The sequence below is a fragment of the Squalius cephalus genome, assembly GCF_949319135.1.
Source record: "Squalius cephalus genome assembly, chromosome: 22".
Classification (NCBI taxonomy): domain Eukaryota; kingdom Metazoa; phylum Chordata; class Actinopteri; order Cypriniformes; family Leuciscidae; genus Squalius; species Squalius cephalus.
This window is the reverse complement of record NC_137143.1, coordinates 31,866,212-31,883,591: the sequence shown is the minus strand read 5'-3', so window position 1 is coordinate 31,883,591 and position 17,380 is coordinate 31,866,212. Positions and strand designations below refer to the sequence as shown.

The window sequence follows — 17,380 nt, the reverse complement described above, 5'->3', positions numbered from 1 at the left end:
TACATATATACATTAGCAAATGATTGCTAAATCATATGACAATAAGATAATCAGTGACAAAAATAAATAAAGGGTTACACTTTATTTTAAGGTGTCATTGTTACAGTGTAATTATATATTTAAGTACTGAGTAATATTAAGCAACTACATGTACTTACTATAGGGTTAGGGTTTGGTTGAGGGTTAGTTGCATGTAATTATGCATAATTTACTGTTATTACTATGGTAAGTAGATGTAACATATGTAACAAGGACACTGTAACCCAATAAAGTGATATTTTTGATCTAATGAGTGTCTAGTATTCTTTCCTAATACTAGTGTTCGGCATTAGAGTTGATTAAACACTCTTGTAAAACCTATTCCTGAATCTGAATAAACCTGAGCCTTTTACCAGAGGGGAGAAAAGAATAAATAATTAAGAAGAATATTGTGGAAATTACCCTATAAAGACGTGACCTAAGCTCGTACAGAATGTTCTGACACACGCCTGTGTCCAATTGTGCTGGGCGTGTTTGTGCACAGCAAAACTCTTCTGATTATTATGTTTGGATCTGTAATAATGCAACATTTACAGACGCAACTGGGCGTTGCAATTAGTTTCGTTTTCTTTTGAGGGGCTCGAACCGGTTAGAATCAAAGCAACCGTGCAGGCAGACAAATGTCTTTGAGTTCCTCGCCTCTATTGGGTTAGTGGCTCTCAGGCCCTAAAATAAGAGCGTAAATTAAATTCCAGGCGGCCCGAGGAGAAGCAGCTGTAGAAACACAGAGAAGATGTGGAGGGGGGGGGAGGGGGGGGGGGGCATGAGCTCATTCTATAAGACACTTAAAATCAGCCACAAAATGTTATGACGTACAATCGTTTAGTCCTCTTAAACGCCGCTCCTGCAAGCTCATGCTCATCTGTATCAAACACTTTTAGACTCTATGGTTGCCAGATTGAGGATGTGCAACAGGAATGAGTGAAAATGACAATAAAGGCGACGAGACATGATTTATCCGTGCTTTAATATGCCTCGTGTCATCTTTTCAGATGGATAACGAGGCTTTTTAGGTCGGGTAGAATCCGCGATCTCTGAACCAGTTTGATTGCTGGCTTCAAACGCTGTGTTTTCCACTAACTGGCAACCCGGAGTGTCGAAATACTATTGGGTAAATTGGCAAAGTGGGCGGAGTCACACTGACCAACACAAAACAGACATTCCGACACGGAACACACATTTCAAAATAGATTTACTGGCTGTAGTGTGTGAACTAAGTTTCCTAAACCTCTGCAAACATATTATGGTATTTGTATACTTTAGGACAGTCCTTTAAAGGGATTTTGTCTGTATAGAGTTTTGAGAGCCACGCCCACATCTCAACATCCAATCAAACACCGATACACAGAATAATAATCCATTACACTCTGATGTACGTAATGTCACAATATGGAAAATATACTTCCGTTTCATTATGACTTTAATACGGCCAAAACACACCCTGCATTTGGGCTAGGTAACATGAATAAAATTACAAAATATCCTATAATATTTATTAAAATAAAGCAACATGGTGAATGCGGCAAGTGCTTTATTAATAAAAATAATATATGATGTAATATTTCCTTGCCTTGATTATTTATAACTACACTTTCCTGCATATTACTTTTCTTTTCTTTTTTTGCATTTAACATTTTGAATTGGTTATTTTGATTGAAAAAAAAATTATTCAAAATTTTCAATAATTTTAGAGCAAATACAAACATATTAAAATCTATATCAAGTGCGTTTTAATTTTTGAATTAAACATTTTGCATTTAATAGCTTGCAAAATTATTTTGAATTAAAAAAATATATATTTTATTTTTTGCATTTAACATTTTGAATTGGTTATTTTGATTGAAAAATAATTTTCAATAATTTTAGAGCAAATAAATCCGTATTAAAATCTATATCAAATGCGTTTAAATTTTTGAATTAAACATTTTGCATTTAATAGCTTGCAAAATAATTTTTAAATAATAAAAAAAAAAAAATTCATTTTTTGCATTTAACATTTTGATTAGAAAAAAAATATTACATACATTTTACAGCAAATGCGTAACCTATATCAAATATCCTCAAAAGGCTGAAAACATTTGAATAAATATAATACATATAATTTAACAAATACATTGTATAAGCATTGTATATTATTTAATAAATAATAATTTATAATTATATTTTAACATAATTTGTAGAACTTTTTTCTATCCACATCACCCAGTCCAAACACACTCATTCCCGGGGCCACCCATCGGGACCATGTGTCCCTCACCTGTTGTCATGACAGCTGGTCCCTCTTCAACACAGAGCATCGGGCCCCAGCACCTGTCCTACTGTTACACACTCTCTGCTGTGAGATTAATCCACCCTTGTCGTACAACAGGTATGCGTTTATAAAGAAGACAACAGGGATATTGTGTCGCTGCACGCTTCGCTGCTCTTGAGTGGGAACTCCATTTTGTTCGGAAGTGTCGGAGGGAAACTCTGCTGTTGTTATTGGACAGACGCACCGAAAGCCATTCGCATGATGGAAATATCGACAGGAGAGTGAATTTTACTGCTTACTTTGGCTGCAAACCCAGCTCTTGCCATGAGGACAATCAAACAATTCATAGAAGTGCAGGAAAGAGGTTGGAATTCAACTTATACAAGAACACATGAACACATGTTTAATGATAAGATCACATGCTAAGCAATCCATCAAATCAAGGTTTCATTCCTCAAACGGGCCAGAAACACGCTTGATGTGATTGATTGCATAGAGTTCGGTCTCATTGGGGGAATTCAGGTTGATTGGGACACTTTTCCCATTAAAATTTCCCAATCAACAAATGCATCTTGCATTGCTCTGGTGGAAACGCATTTCAACTAACTAACTAAACATATCAATTTGAATTAATTTGCTCAACAAGATTCCCTTCAAGCAGTTTCTCTGCCATTCTGACCTGAGTGAAAACTAGCCAAGAAAAACTGACCGTAGAAGACAACGCCTACAATAAAACTCCTTGCGGCAATGCATACTTGTGTTGCATTATGAATGCTGGTCTGAAACATTGCATAAACCGAGATCCAAAGCATCTGCGCTCATGCACTTGTGTAGAGCTTCTTTAAACTGCAATGCTGGATGTAAAGCAATCTGAGGGCGTCTTCTTGAGCAAACCGGCCTGTGCATAAAGCTGATGCATCAAGGGAAGAAAGAAAACTAATGCTGAGTGCATTTTCTGTGCCAAGCTCTCACTCGGAAAACCTGCCAAGACCTCTCAGAGCCCAACCAGAACCAAAGCTTTTACTGATAAAACTGCCTGAATCATATGCCAAAGCTTGATGAAGACTATAACAGGGAAGGGGTAAATATTAATTAGAGATGAAATGAAAAAGACATTTCAAAAAGCAACATGGCGTTGACTGAATCATCAAATGAGAAGCCATTTCACACCAGTGTGGAGAATGCTTCATGAGTTCTCGCACTGCAATGAGAAATAGCTTCACACCAGATCTCATTCACACCAACGGATCACAAATGCACTATGCATGAGGTTATTCAGAGAAACAGCTTGCTCATTTTAGAAGGAATAATGCCAAAATGTTCTTTATTTGCATTGCACAAAAGGTTCTTTATAGTGGAAAAATGGTTCTTTAAAGAACTGTTCACTGAAAGGTACCTTGGTGAACTAAAAAAGCCATTGCTTTTTATTTTTTAGGAATATATGTGCATAAAAACTGTTCGGATCAGATATCCAGGTGCAAACCGTCACCCAGAGACTTGAATGTGTCCAGGATAATAGTTAAATATATAGTAGGTGTGGCTCTAGTGTAAAAAACAAATGGAATATCTGAGCTGAGCACCATCACTCCAGGGTGCCCACGCTCTTGTTGAACAAAACCATCTGGAGCTGCTTTAAATTCCAGCGAATTTGCAAGTTTCAGGTCTTCTTTAGCACCTCTAAATCCCCTCACGCCTCCCACCATTAAACCGATGAAGCAGCCGGCTGTCAGAATACACAATACACTCCTGCAACTCCGCTGAATGTTGCTGGGGGACACACAATCACTATGGGGACTGCATGGCACGCTATGCTCCGTTGGCATACTATCATACTTGTTTGTGAAGTCAGAGTATGTGAAATTGTGCATAGTATGTGAAACTCAGAACTCGTCAAAATGTGCCAAATAGTCTTAACTTTCCATTTTCTGTGGCTTTTTTCCTTTCCTTGACTCAACATTTATGCTACGAAGTGATAAAAATATTGGAGTGCATGTGCAAAATAATCATTTTATTATCTGCAGTGAGACTGGATACACTTGTTGAGTCATGCAATGCAACTAGGTCATTAAAATGTGCATGCTATTAAACGCAGTTGCATGCTGCACAGTATACGAATATTCCTTTCCAAATTGCACGAGACTACGTGCATGCCTTTATGACATCACAAACGCTTGCGGTGCGTTACATGCGTGCCATTATGACATCATGTCCGACTGTTTTGCTGCACTGGAGTCTGATGTTTCCCATTAAGCGCTAATGTGGCGAGTGCGTAACCGCAACAGTCCGGATAGCGCGCGCAAATATTTTTAATTTATCTAGTGCGATTTATGCGCACTTGCCCTGAATGATCACGCAAAGGCCGCATTAGTGCTGCAGCATGACAAATAAACGCTCTCTCTCTATAGGCCCTTATAAAACTAAGCCCTGCGGCGATTATCTGAATCATTTACATCCACAACCCCTGGAAATGTCACGCATAGTCTGTCTGAAAGCCTCTGATTATCATTCGCAAACAGACGCTAACAGCATCCAGACGACGCGACGCCTGAAGTGTAGAAACACAGACCCGTGAGATCGACTGAAGGATATTAGTAACCCGCTGCGGATCTGTCATGCAACAACAGTAACGCGTGAAATGGTGATTTCTCTTTGGAGTACCGCAGTGGAGATGATGGGCACCGGATCAACATCCATTTCAGGTCACCGAGAGCAACATCCCAGATTTCCACATTTATATCATAAGATGACGAGTTAGCACATCACAAACTGCTAGATCACAACCACACAGTCATTTTCCTGATTACAGTAACCCGCTGGTGATGCAAATGGCTGTTTGCGATTTGGATAAGGCAAAACTCCAGCCATCTGACCACGCCTGTTTGCATCCATATTCTAGTGTACCGTTATTCCAAAGATTCCCACTATTGATCACGCACATAGTACGGCATCAATCCTGGTTTGTATATAACATATAATATATCTTAAACAATTATTTAAACACGTAAAGGCCTCTAAATCTGTATCCGCATTTAATACACCTGGATTTATATCATTGACGCAAACTCCTCTCATTTGGACTCCATCGCCACCCACGTATTTATGGGAAAATCACTGTTAGTATTGCGGCAAACGCGGTCTGAGCGAGCGCATTTCAGCCTGTGTGTTCCCAATGAAACATTTGATGATGAAATAAAGGGTTCTTTTGCACTTACCGATAAAAGAATGCGTGATAAACTTCACCGCGTTTGGAGTCCGCAGCGCGCAATGAGCGAGAGAGAGGCTGGACACACTGCGCTGGGAGTGACCGATGCGCACTGACTCCCTCCCCGTCTCTGCTGCACTGAAACACGGGGCGGGGAGTTTACCAAACCTACTATAGCCAGAAATAGTGGCCTTCGCCATAGTAGCGGGGAAACATTTGATTTGTTTAAGAGAACCGATTCGATTGATTCAATGAACCGACTCACTGATTCGTCTCCAGCGTTGCGCGTTCAGATGTGTGTGAATGAAGTCTAGCGTGATCGCGAGTCGATTCTTCTGAACTGATTCAAAATTCTGCAAATCACAGGGTAAAACAAATGTATGGGCGTAGGCCTACAATATGAGGTAACAAGTTAGAAGAACCATAGGCTACTCAACGTTTGCTACAGTCTTGGTAGGAAGATAACAATAATAAACAATAGGTAGGCTATCTAACCACAACAAATAAAGATTCAAATGAAAATCAATCGGTGAATCTGACTGTAAAAAAAATCATTTGACAATTATTTTCGATGAGATGGCAAAAACATAAATGGAGAATCTCAATTAGTAATTAAAGCAACCGAAAACACAGAACTAAAAAGCAGAATCTAACTAAATATTTGACAACAACTAAAAGAAAAGACTTTATTCATACACATCTGAACGCGAAACGTAGGAGATGAATCACTGAATCGGTTCACTTAAACATTCGAATCTCCACGCTACTATGATGAAGGCAGCAATTTCAAAACAAAAATAAAACGAGCCAAGCCTAGACTTTATTCATAAGCATCTGAGCAACGCGGGAGACGAATCAGTGAGTCGGTTCATTAAAATGATAGAATCGATTCGCTCAAACAAATCAAACATCTCTTCGCTACTATGATGAAGGCCGCAATTTCAAAACAAAAAGAAAACGCTAATGGGATAGGCTATTACTAGTAGGCCTATGGGCTGTTCTAAGGTCAGTGGATATATGGTGTTTAGGCCATGTTTTAATAAAGAAAATATGATGAACTTAAAAATGTCAAAACCTGTTTTTGCGGCCTAAAACTATTTTTGGTGCAGATGTGCAATTTAAAATGCAATGCTGTTGCTTCAAAACAACATTCATGCAGTAAATATCTTTGTGTATGGTGTCTGTCTTTTGATTTTATAGCTGTTAAATAAAGGAAACTACACTTTGAGCAATCGTTTTTCTTGTTGTTGTTGTTATTTGGGATCTTACTGAATTAAAACATTAGCCTACACCTTTTCAGTCAATATATTGTAGTTAAAGTGGTCAGTTCAGTTCAGACCGTTTTCATGAAGTATTTACATCTTCTCCAATCAGATGAAGAACATGCAGCGTCACACACACACACACACACACACACACACACACACACACACACACACACACACACATTCATAATTCAAAGAGAAGGCCTTTCATACACAAAGAACCAGAATGGACTTCCTGTTGGGTGGGTCTGGAAATTGTCTGTCCTCCAACAAGGACAACAAGCTCATCCACTGCTACTCTGTTTTCATTGTGTTCGCATGTCATCCGGGTTATGGATCGGCCTATATACCTAATCTTCATCATCAAACATTCACTGAGACTTCAATGTTCACACTGATTTGATTTCATACATAATTTGATTGTGGATGATTAGATCCACTCACCCCTCAGTTTGTGTGTAAGGAGAAACTTATCAAATAAATTGTCACATGTTCATTAGAGGCTTTAATTCAAGTGAACATTATCAATATCTGGATATATAAATGACATGATCCGAGCCGGAGCGGCGGTGGATGTGGGACGGGATCAGGCCTCAATTAATATCTCAGAAAACACATCATATTTCACCCCAAAAAGAAATTATTTTGCCATAACAAATAAAGCCTGTTTGTAGAACCATAAGGATTTTTTTTTTTGCATTGCCACATATTTTCATGACAGTTAAGACTTTTTCTGCTTTTATTCCTTTTGTTCTCAATTTAAAAATGACTGTAATATAATGTAAAACAACTGTCATGAAGTATAAAAAAAAAAAAAAGGTTATTTTTAATGAAAAAATAATATGTAAATAATATAATAAACACATATGTAATATGTATAATATATTAATTAAATATAAATATTATAACACTTTACAATAAGGGCTCATTTGTTAAAATTAGTTAATGCATTAACTAACATGAGCTAAAAATGAGCGATATATTTTTTAACATATATATAGTACATTTTAACATTAATATAGTCAGTCTTTTTTCCTTAGAATGGGACTTTATAACACACAATTGTGTTTATATCTCGCAATTATGACTTTATAACACACAATTGTGTTTATATCTCGCAATTATGACTTTATAACACACAATTGTGTTTATATCTCGCAATTATGACTTTATAACACACAATTGTGTTTATATCTCGCAATTATGACTTTATAACACACAATTGTGTTTATATCTGGCAATTATGACTTTATAACACACAATTGTGTTTATATCTGGCAATTATGACTTTATAACACACAATTGTGTTTATATCTGGCAATTATGACTTTATATCTCACAATTATGACTTTATAACACACAATTGTGTTTATATCTCGCAATTATGACTTTATAACACACAATTGTGTTTATATCTGGCAATTATGACTTTATAACACACAATTGTGTTTATATCTGGCAATTATGACTTTATAACACACAATTGTGTTTATATCTGGCAATTATGACTTTATATCTCACAATTATGACTTTATAACACACAATTGTGTTTATATCTCGCAATTATGACTTTATAACACACAATTGTGTTTATATCTGGCAATTATGACTTTATAACACACAATTGTGTTTATATCTGGCAATTATGACTTTATAACACACAATTGTGTTTATATCTGGCAATTATGACTTTATATCTCACAATTATGACTTTATAACACACAATTGTGTTTATATCTCGCAATTATGACTTTATAACACACAATTGTGTTTATATCTGGCAATTATGACTTTATAACACACAATTGTGTTTATATCTGGCAATTATGACTTTATAACACACAATTGTGTTTATATCTCGCAATTCTGACTTTATATCTCGCAATTCTGAGAAATAATGTCAGAATTGTAAGATGTAAAATCACAATTGTGGACCTGTTGGTGGACCTGTTGATCCTGGTGTTCCTCTCAGTGGATTCAGAAGTGGGAGAGAGGAGGCCCGTCCCGCCCGAAGGACAGATTCCCCTCGGTCTCCCGGGCCTGCTGTGGGACGGGCCTCCTCTCTCCCACTTCTGAATCCACTGAGAGGAACACCAGGATCTACAGGTCCACCGTCCCTGCCGAGGGCAAACAAGACCCCTCTGAGCTCAGGAATGTCCAGGAGAGAGAGAGAGAGAGAGAGAGAGATTTAAAGGATGAGTGCTCTCAACAGTATTTCTCTACAATGTTCACTAGGGTTTGGACCAACAATAGTGTGAGTAAATGACATCAGATCCTTCATTTTCGGGGTGAGCTGCGGGGAATGAACGAACACAGCTGTTCGAAGTCCAGCCAGGAGTCAGTTCACTGTGAGGGAAAAGAGTGCGCACATCTGCGAAGTTACCACACTCCAAAAATATTTAGATTAATGTATATAAATAATTTATGTATTTATATTGCATATAACATTTCCATCCATCTGGATTAGACAGTTTTATCATAAACAAACTAATAGCATCAGTTGAGGCATGTTTGCATCCATTTGACTATTCAAAATACATTCATTCAAATTGCTTATAATCAGCATAAATCTGTTCATTGTGAAAACAATTGCATTTATTCAGTTAAAAAGTATGAACAGGATTCAAATTAGACTAGCTTTGAAACTTTGATTTTAAAGCTTTGATTTTATCCATCTATGATCACCAAAATGACATTTTTAAAAGTTTTTTTTCCTTCATGACTTAAAATATCTTGAATGTAACTCGACACCCTTGCCTCATTTAGTATGCGCGGTTCTATGAATATGCAAATGAGCCCCGCCTCCACTCACTCGCTCAGCTCAGAGATCCACTGGTTGACGATCACACGTTGATCTGATTGGTTACAAGGTAGTTTGTGACGTCAGAAACACCAGCGATTTCAAAGTGTGTTTTTGAGACTGTCTTTGGTTCACTGCAGTTTTAAGGAGGAAATACTCAGCAATGCTGTCGACTTATGAATTTACACATGCTTTGTCTTAAAGCAGATTAAAAACACCACATAGACACAAATAAACAACATTAAACGCTTGATTTTCAAGTATGGGACTGAAACAAGGTCTTACCTGTTTCTTCATGTATGTATGACTGACAAATATGCATCAGTTTATTTCAGTGCAGATGCACCGCCCTGACAGACGACACAGTAAAATGATTAATTACTTTACTGTAAATCATTTCACATATCAGTGACGCTCAGCTGCAGCTTCATTTGCGTGAGTCTGTTAGCTGTCACTGTAGAGAGCATAACTAAGACTAAACCTGAGTGTGAATAACTTTATTCCCTTGATGTTGTTTTCAGGCTCTACTAGAACTTGAATGTTGATTATTCTCCTCATATTCTCCATTGTTGCGGCTCCTCTCTTCCCAGTCTGTCAGTAACGCTCTGTTTACTTCCTGTCTCTATGAAGCCCCTCCTCCTGAAAAGGTGCTCTGATTGGTCGGCTGGAGCAGTGTGTTGTGATTGGTCAAGCGCTTCGAGTGTGTTTGGGAAATGCCCCGCCCCTTATCATAACCGCCAGTTTAACACACTACTAACTAACTCAACCAGGCCCCGCCCCTTTATTCTGCATATGAATTATTATAATGAGGAATATTGTGACGTGTCCGTTGTTATGATACTTCTGTGGCTCTTTAATGGTGTTTTTTGAGTCCAAAAGGTTTTACAGTTTTTCTAAATCACTTGCACATCTTTTGAAACAGTCTTAAAGGGATAGTTCACCCAATGATCTTCTTTTGTGTTCACGGTGTTAGGGCCGGTCATGTGATCTTCAACAATCATTCAGGTCTGTGAAAGTCCTGGAGTTTTTCTGATTGGTCAGTGGAACTTAGAGCTGGGACTGCAAAACAATGAAAAAACATGTTTGATAATAAAAGCGGCTGATGTCATAATATACTATTACTGTACATTTACACACACACACACACACACACACACACACACACACACACACACACACACACACACACACACACACACACACACACACACACACACACACACACGCTAACCCGACCCCTAAACCTACCCATCACACACACACACACACACACACACACACACACACACACACACACACACACACACACACACACACACACACTAATCCAACCCCTAAACCATACTCATCATACACACACACACACACGTACTGATTCCTCTGGCCGCGGGTCTGCTGGTGTCTCGTGCTCTGGCAGGAGAGTCTCTGATTGGCTGGAAGTCTCTTCTCTGAGTGCTGGATTTACTGTAAACTGGTTTCACAGGTGGAGCTTCTTCAGGACTGCTGGACCACCAGTTAAACTAGTTATTGGGCAAAATGGTCAAAAATTATGAGTTAAATTATAATGTTATCTTCAATTAAACAGCTTACACAAAGGAAAATGATACATTCAAAAATTATGTTCGTCAAATTAAATGTAGTTAATTTATGTGATTGGGCTCTTGACTCGAACTTTTATTCTTAAAGGGCTGGTATAATGCCCTTTTCACAAGATGTAAAATAAGTCTCTGATGTCCCCAGAGTGTGTGTGTGAAGTTTTACCTCAAAATACCCCACAGATATTTTTATATATCATGTTAAAATTGTCACTTTTTGAGGGTGAGCAAAAACACACCGTTTTTGTCTGTCCCTTTAAATGCAAATGAGCTGCAGGCGCAGGGGGCGGAGCTTCAACAGCTCGTGTCCTTTTACCTCATACACACATGCACTGAAAATTTCTAAAATGTTTAGTCTTTTATGTTCAAACCGGAGTCAGACAATGATGGAGAGACTCAAGAAGAAGTGAAACATGTAGAAGCAACAGGACATTTCTGAATGGTTAGTTGATGAATTTATGAAGCTGATGTGTAGTTATCTTCTAGTCATTGATTAGCATATTCTGTCATGATAATCTGTAAATCGTGTTCAGGGGGCGGGGTTTATGTAAATTCTAGGGTTGGTGATGTCACTAACCCGTTGTAGTCCTTAAAAAGCGATTTCTTTAAAAGCAAATATCTCCCTTTGCTTTGAACTTTGAGCGTTGTAACTTTGCAGATGTTGTTTATGTTCAAACAGCAACATTACACACTAACTAAAGTTAGAAAAGTCCAATCATAATCAACCACCCCTTTAATATTTCCCCTCAGGATGATATATATTTCCACCTGCTCTGTGTCCATGTGGGCGATGGGCTCATTCAGGAATCTGACATTAGTCCTGATGAACCTGCAGTTGTGTGGATGTGGGATGTTTCGGCTCTCGGGCTCTTCCGGGTCTCTTGCAGGACATCTATGGTTCTGATAAACTCGGACAGGATCAAGACGCTCCGGCAGCGTTTCATCAAAGATCCTGAAGGTGTTTGACCTGCAGATATAAGACAGAGTCTGACACCAGATCTTCGGGAAAGCAGGGAGTTACAGCATAACATATACAGTATACTCACTGGAAAGACTCCAAAACCTTCTTTTTTCGAGGCATTTTTCGAGATATTTCTGCATTATGGTACATTTGCTCTTCCATTGAATGCAGAATAAGCGGGTTCAGAGCTGTTGGCGACTGGTTGCTATGCAACAGTGACGATACGAAATCTGACACCCACTCATGAGGCTTTCTATAAAACAGACAATAATGCAGAGAAAGAGCACAAAATAACTGAAATTATGTAATATATTTATGTAAGAGATCAGGTCTGTGGTCAACTTTTTGGCAATGCCACTAGCATAAAAGAACAATATTTTTTTTTGGAAATGTTATCATGGTTATACCATTGGTTTTACAAAACATACAATGTATGTTTATGAAAGAGTATCTTCTGTTGCATTTATCTGATCATAAAATACAGTAAAAATTGTGAAATATTTTTTACAGTTTAAAATATCTGTTTTCTATGTGAATATATAGTAAAGTGTAATTTATTTCTGTAATTTTCAGCATCATTACTCCAGTCTTCAGTGTCACATGACCCTTCAGAAATCACTCTAATATGATGATTTGATGCATGATAATTTTGTTGAAATCTTGCTACATTTATTTTCTAAATTCTTTTATTAATAGAAAGTACAGCATTTATTTGTTTGGAACAATGTAAAAGCATATACTGTCACTTTTGATCAGTTTAGACTTAGAGTGTCATTGCTAAACAAAAGTATCATAATGACCTCAGATATTTGAACAGTAATGCAACTTCAAGTAATACAGTATTTTAGTACCATTGCATATGAATTTAATCATTCAGTACTATGGAATAAATCAAAGCACCATGATTTAGCCTTCTGAGACCATCACATGTGGAACTGTGCAGGACTTTTGAACAAAAGTCAAGTGTTTCCACCAGGCTTGTGCAAAATTCAGAATTTCAGAATTGGCCTCCATTCAATGAATTGGAATTTGAATTGAATTTACTCCGCCCCACAGGACGTTGAATTGAATTTGAATTGGAATGACAGGAAGTGGAATTAAATTCATGGCAATTCAAAGCAATTCCACACAGTCACACAACAGAAAGAATGTGTTGAGTCTCGCATGCATTCAGTGTTAGGAAGGTTACTTTGGAAATGTTATTGCTTACTGTTATTAGTTACCCATTATAAATGTGGTTTGGATTACTTTATTTGGATAACTTTATCAATGCAAAGCAATTTTGTTTTAAGTTGATTAGTAACTAATTGAATTAAACATTTTACCTCAGTAATACAACTAAATGCAATTACATTAATTTTGTAATTTAATAACAGAAATTTCATTTCATGTAACTATTTACTCCTCAAACCTGCATACATTTTGTTCTAAAATAGATATTGATCAAATTCTTGAAATAAATTACCCCCTCCTCAATGTTGTTTAATTAGTTTTGTTCCAATGTAATTTTCATTTCAAAGTAATCACACAAACACAAAGTTGTTGTAAATGCAGTTATCATTTATTCCAATGCAAAAAAAATTACTGAGCAACACTGTTGCATCTAATTCTCAATAGCTCCTCAAATGTTTTTTCATTGAGTCTGCACCGTCCTGGTCTGAATATCTTTCCTGCAACACTAAAGATTCTCTCAACAGGTGCAGAGTGAAGTTGTAAAGGACTTCTGAAACTTAAAAAGTCCAGTGTTGCCCATGAAATTGTGCTTTCAAACAAATGTCCACCTCAAATTATTTAGCAACCATTTTAAATACTTGGTTAAAGCATTCTGGGAAATGGAGTCATGTTCCATCATGTTCCACAAAATTACAATTACAATAAATCAGACTTAATTATTTGTTCTGTGACTAGAGCTTTTAACATTCATTGCTGGGGGAAAACATATCCTTTTAATGTAAGTAGTTCAAACTAATATAATTTATAATGCAATCATATCTGATATATACTGTAAAGCTTCATTGTTAAACACTTCACTTAAAATATGTAAATGAATTTCTTTGAATTTTTATTGAATTGCAATTCTGCTTCCTTTAATTCAAATTCGAATTGTAATTCTAGATCCTGTTTTTGACATCAATTCAAATTCAAGAATTGAATTGGAATTAAGGAGTCATTCTCAATTCAATTCTGAATTGTGCACAAGCCTGGTTTCCACGTCGTATTATTTATTTATTTATTTATTCAACTATTTATGAGGGAAAAAGGTGTCCTTGTTACATATGTTACATGTACCTACTGTAGCAATAACTATAAATGATGCATAATTACATGCAACTAACCCTCAACCAAATCCTAATCCTATAGTAAGTACATGCAGTTAATTATTATTATTACTCAGTACTAATTACACTGTAACACAGAGACCTTAAAATGAAGTGTAACAGAAATCATTAAGTAGATCTTAAAGTGCAATAAAGTCCATGTTTGCATTACTCCTGAAGCGAGTTGGAGAGTTGGAGAACATGTGCATTCCAGAGTCACAGTTTTTCCACTAGCAAGAAGAAGAAAACCTCAGTGGAAATCTGAAAACAAACCAGTTTCCTGTTCTTTCACTACTTCCGTTCTGTTATTGCTTCCTGTTTCAATCTGACATGCAATGTGGTTAAACCTGGATGTAAATAGATGCATAAACACATTAAAATATTCATTATATACATATGTTTTAGATAGATAATTCAAAGAAGCATGAGCATTCACAAAGAGCACTGAATCATTGTGTGGATTGTCTTGAAGTTAAAAGAGAAAGTCAGATTTAACCAGTTTAGCAGGTTAACTTTAAATATGTTAAAAGACCTCGGTCAAACACGAGACGGACGGTCAGGAAACCCTGATCCAATCAATCAAACCCCGAGTCCATTAAAACACTGAGTGACCGGCGCAGCAAACGCCACTTCAAAACTGTAATATTGTGAAATATTAATATAGTTTAAAAGAACAGTTTCTATGTGAATATATAGTAAAGTGTAATTTATTCCTGTGATCAAAGCTGAATTTTCAGCATCATTACTCCAGTCTTCAGTGTCACATGATCCTTCAGAAATCACTCTAATATGAGGATTTGCTGCTTAATTATTAATATTATCAATGTTGAAAACAGTTTTGCTTCTTCGGGTTGTTGTGTTATTTTTCAGGATTCTTTGATGAATAGAAAGATATTTGAAAAAGAAACATTTTGTAACATTCTAAATGTCTTAACTGTCACTTTTGATCAGTACATACAATGATACAATGTTCCACTAAAGTTCCAGGTAAGTTTCCAAACACCTGTTGGTCTCAGCAGATCATGGGAAAGTGTTTCTTCCGTCTCAAGAACGTTTGCCTGAGATGCTTTTGGGAAACCCAGAGAGATCCCAAACAAAGAGCCCGGCACATTCCATCAGAGAGGCCCGGATCCGGGATCTGTGGAGTCTGACAGATATTGTGATTTCTTTGATTTGAGCACATCAAACTGTTCCTAGATCAGTCTGAGAGCAGTCCGTCTATTCACAGACACAAACCCTAGTTAAGCCTCTGATCTAATCTTGCAACTGTCAGCTAAGAGGATTCCAGCCTCTCTAACCATGCAGATTAGCCGAAGTGAAGCATGCTGGGAGAAAAAGGACACCCCGGGGACTCTGTTTTTGTGTCTCTGATGCAACATGTTCAATCCGAGAGACGCTTTGAGCTCAGTTCTAAAGACGTTATGATGTTAGCAATAATTCCTGATGCAGTTTTGATGCGGACAGAAGCTGACGCTGCACGAGAGCGTCACACACACCAGTCTCACACACACTCCACCTTAAGAGAGCTCTGTGAGGAAGGATGGGTTTTTCCCGGAAACACAAGCGCCGGATGCTGTGATTGGTCGATTATGCATGAAGTGAAGATCTCCTGAAAGAGGATAATCAGAGGACGTCTAATATTCATATCTCTGGACAACAGAGAGCCGTCATACTCATTTAATAACAAGTCTAAAATGCAATGAAACTGTACAATGTTTGGGTGTATTTATAGAGGTTTATTAGTCTGATAAACTTTACATCAAGCGGTTTTTAATGTGGACATATAATTATCTATGATTCAATTAATAATTACAATTTTAAAAAAATTTTTTTTTAAAAAGAAGTATCTTCTGCTCTCCTAGGCTGAATTTATATGATCAAAAATACAGTAAAAATTGTGAAATATTATTACAATTTAAAATAGCTGTTTTCTATGTGAATATATAGTAAAGTGTAATTTATTCATGTGATCAAAGCTGAATTTGTACACAGTAAAGTAATTTAAAAATCTTTTAAAATATATAATACTTTATAAGATAACAATCCAGTTCAATATTTGATATTGTTTTATCTTTGTAGAGTGTTGAGATTGAATGGATGGATCACAACTCTTAAGTTTGTGTTTTGCTTTGAGAAAGTTGCATAAAATCAAACAATTAATTCACATTTACAACCCTATGCTAATAAATATAAACAACAGATTATGGGGTTCTGGTTTTGTTCTTCAGTGTATCTGGTGAAGATCTGGCCAGTGTTCGGGTTTATTGATTGCCGGTGCCGATGGGACTGGGTCGGGTTTCAGTATCGAGTGCCAAATCCACGAATCTCCAGTTTAGAGATGCGTCTCTCGTTGGAGAACTGAGCGCGGTCGATCCGAGAGCTGGGGCTGCCCACTTTACTGAGCCAGTACATCCTATATAGAGAGAGAGAGAGAGAGAGAGAGAGAGAGAGAGAGCGAGAGAGAGATGTCAGAGAATATGGAATATGATGCACGAGTGAGTCATTTTCTGAACTCGACATCATCTCTATGTTTCACAGAAGGAAGACAGTCAATCACAGTTCTCATAAATCTTACAGGTTTAGAAAGACAAGAAACAACGCCATAAGAAACACAGACAAAAACATAAACAAAGATCTTATTTTTTGTCCAACTGCAGGAGGATAAACAGCATCCATTTTCTTTTTCGAAAAACAAGGGCGAGGCGGACACACACACACACACACACACACGCGCACATATACACATACACATACACACACACACGCGCACACACACACACACACACACGCACACACACGCACACACACACACACACAAACACACACACACACACACACACACACACACACACACACACACACACACACACAGACACACAAACCCGAACCCTAAATCTACCTATCACACACACACACACACACACACACACACACACACACACACACACA

At 37.2% G+C, this 17,380-nt stretch overlaps 3 protein-coding genes across 4 annotated transcripts in view; all 3 read right to left on the bottom strand.

Moving 5' to 3' along the window:
- sptbn1 (spectrin, beta, non-erythrocytic 1) overlaps positions 1 to 5,624 on the bottom strand; it is a 120,817-nt gene extending 115,193 nt beyond the window's left edge. The window contains exon 1 of the mRNA XM_079857790.1: positions 5,503 to 5,624. The gene's annotated coding sequence lies outside the window, so the exon portion shown is untranslated. The remainder of the gene's footprint in view (positions 1 to 5,502) is intronic.
- A 4,371-nt stretch (positions 5,625 to 9,995) lies between these two features.
- LOC307150538 (ciliary microtubule inner protein 6-like) lies at positions 9,996 to 12,328 on the bottom strand. The gene is made up of 4 exons (XM_079857877.1): positions 12,199 to 12,328; positions 11,921 to 12,119; positions 10,930 to 11,077; positions 9,996 to 10,616 (listed from the first exon to the last, which is right to left on the bottom strand). Exons 1-4 carry the CDS (start codon positions 12,273 to 12,275, stop codon positions 10,555 to 10,557), a joined length of 486 nt encoding a protein of 161 aa, XP_079714003.1. The 5' UTR covers positions 12,276 to 12,328; the 3' UTR covers positions 9,996 to 10,554.
- A 3,821-nt stretch (positions 12,329 to 16,149) lies between these two features.
- The window catches only part of acyp2 (acylphosphatase 2, muscle type), a 74,097-nt gene continuing 72,866 nt past the window's right edge, over positions 16,150 to 17,380 (bottom strand). For both annotated transcript variants that reach the window (XM_079857879.1, XM_079857878.1), the window contains exon 4: positions 16,150 to 16,844. In XM_079857879.1, coding sequence (XP_079714005.1) covers positions 16,730 to 16,844 — 115 coding nt within the window. In that variant the 3' untranslated portion in view covers positions 16,150 to 16,729. The remainder of the gene's footprint in view (positions 16,845 to 17,380) is intronic.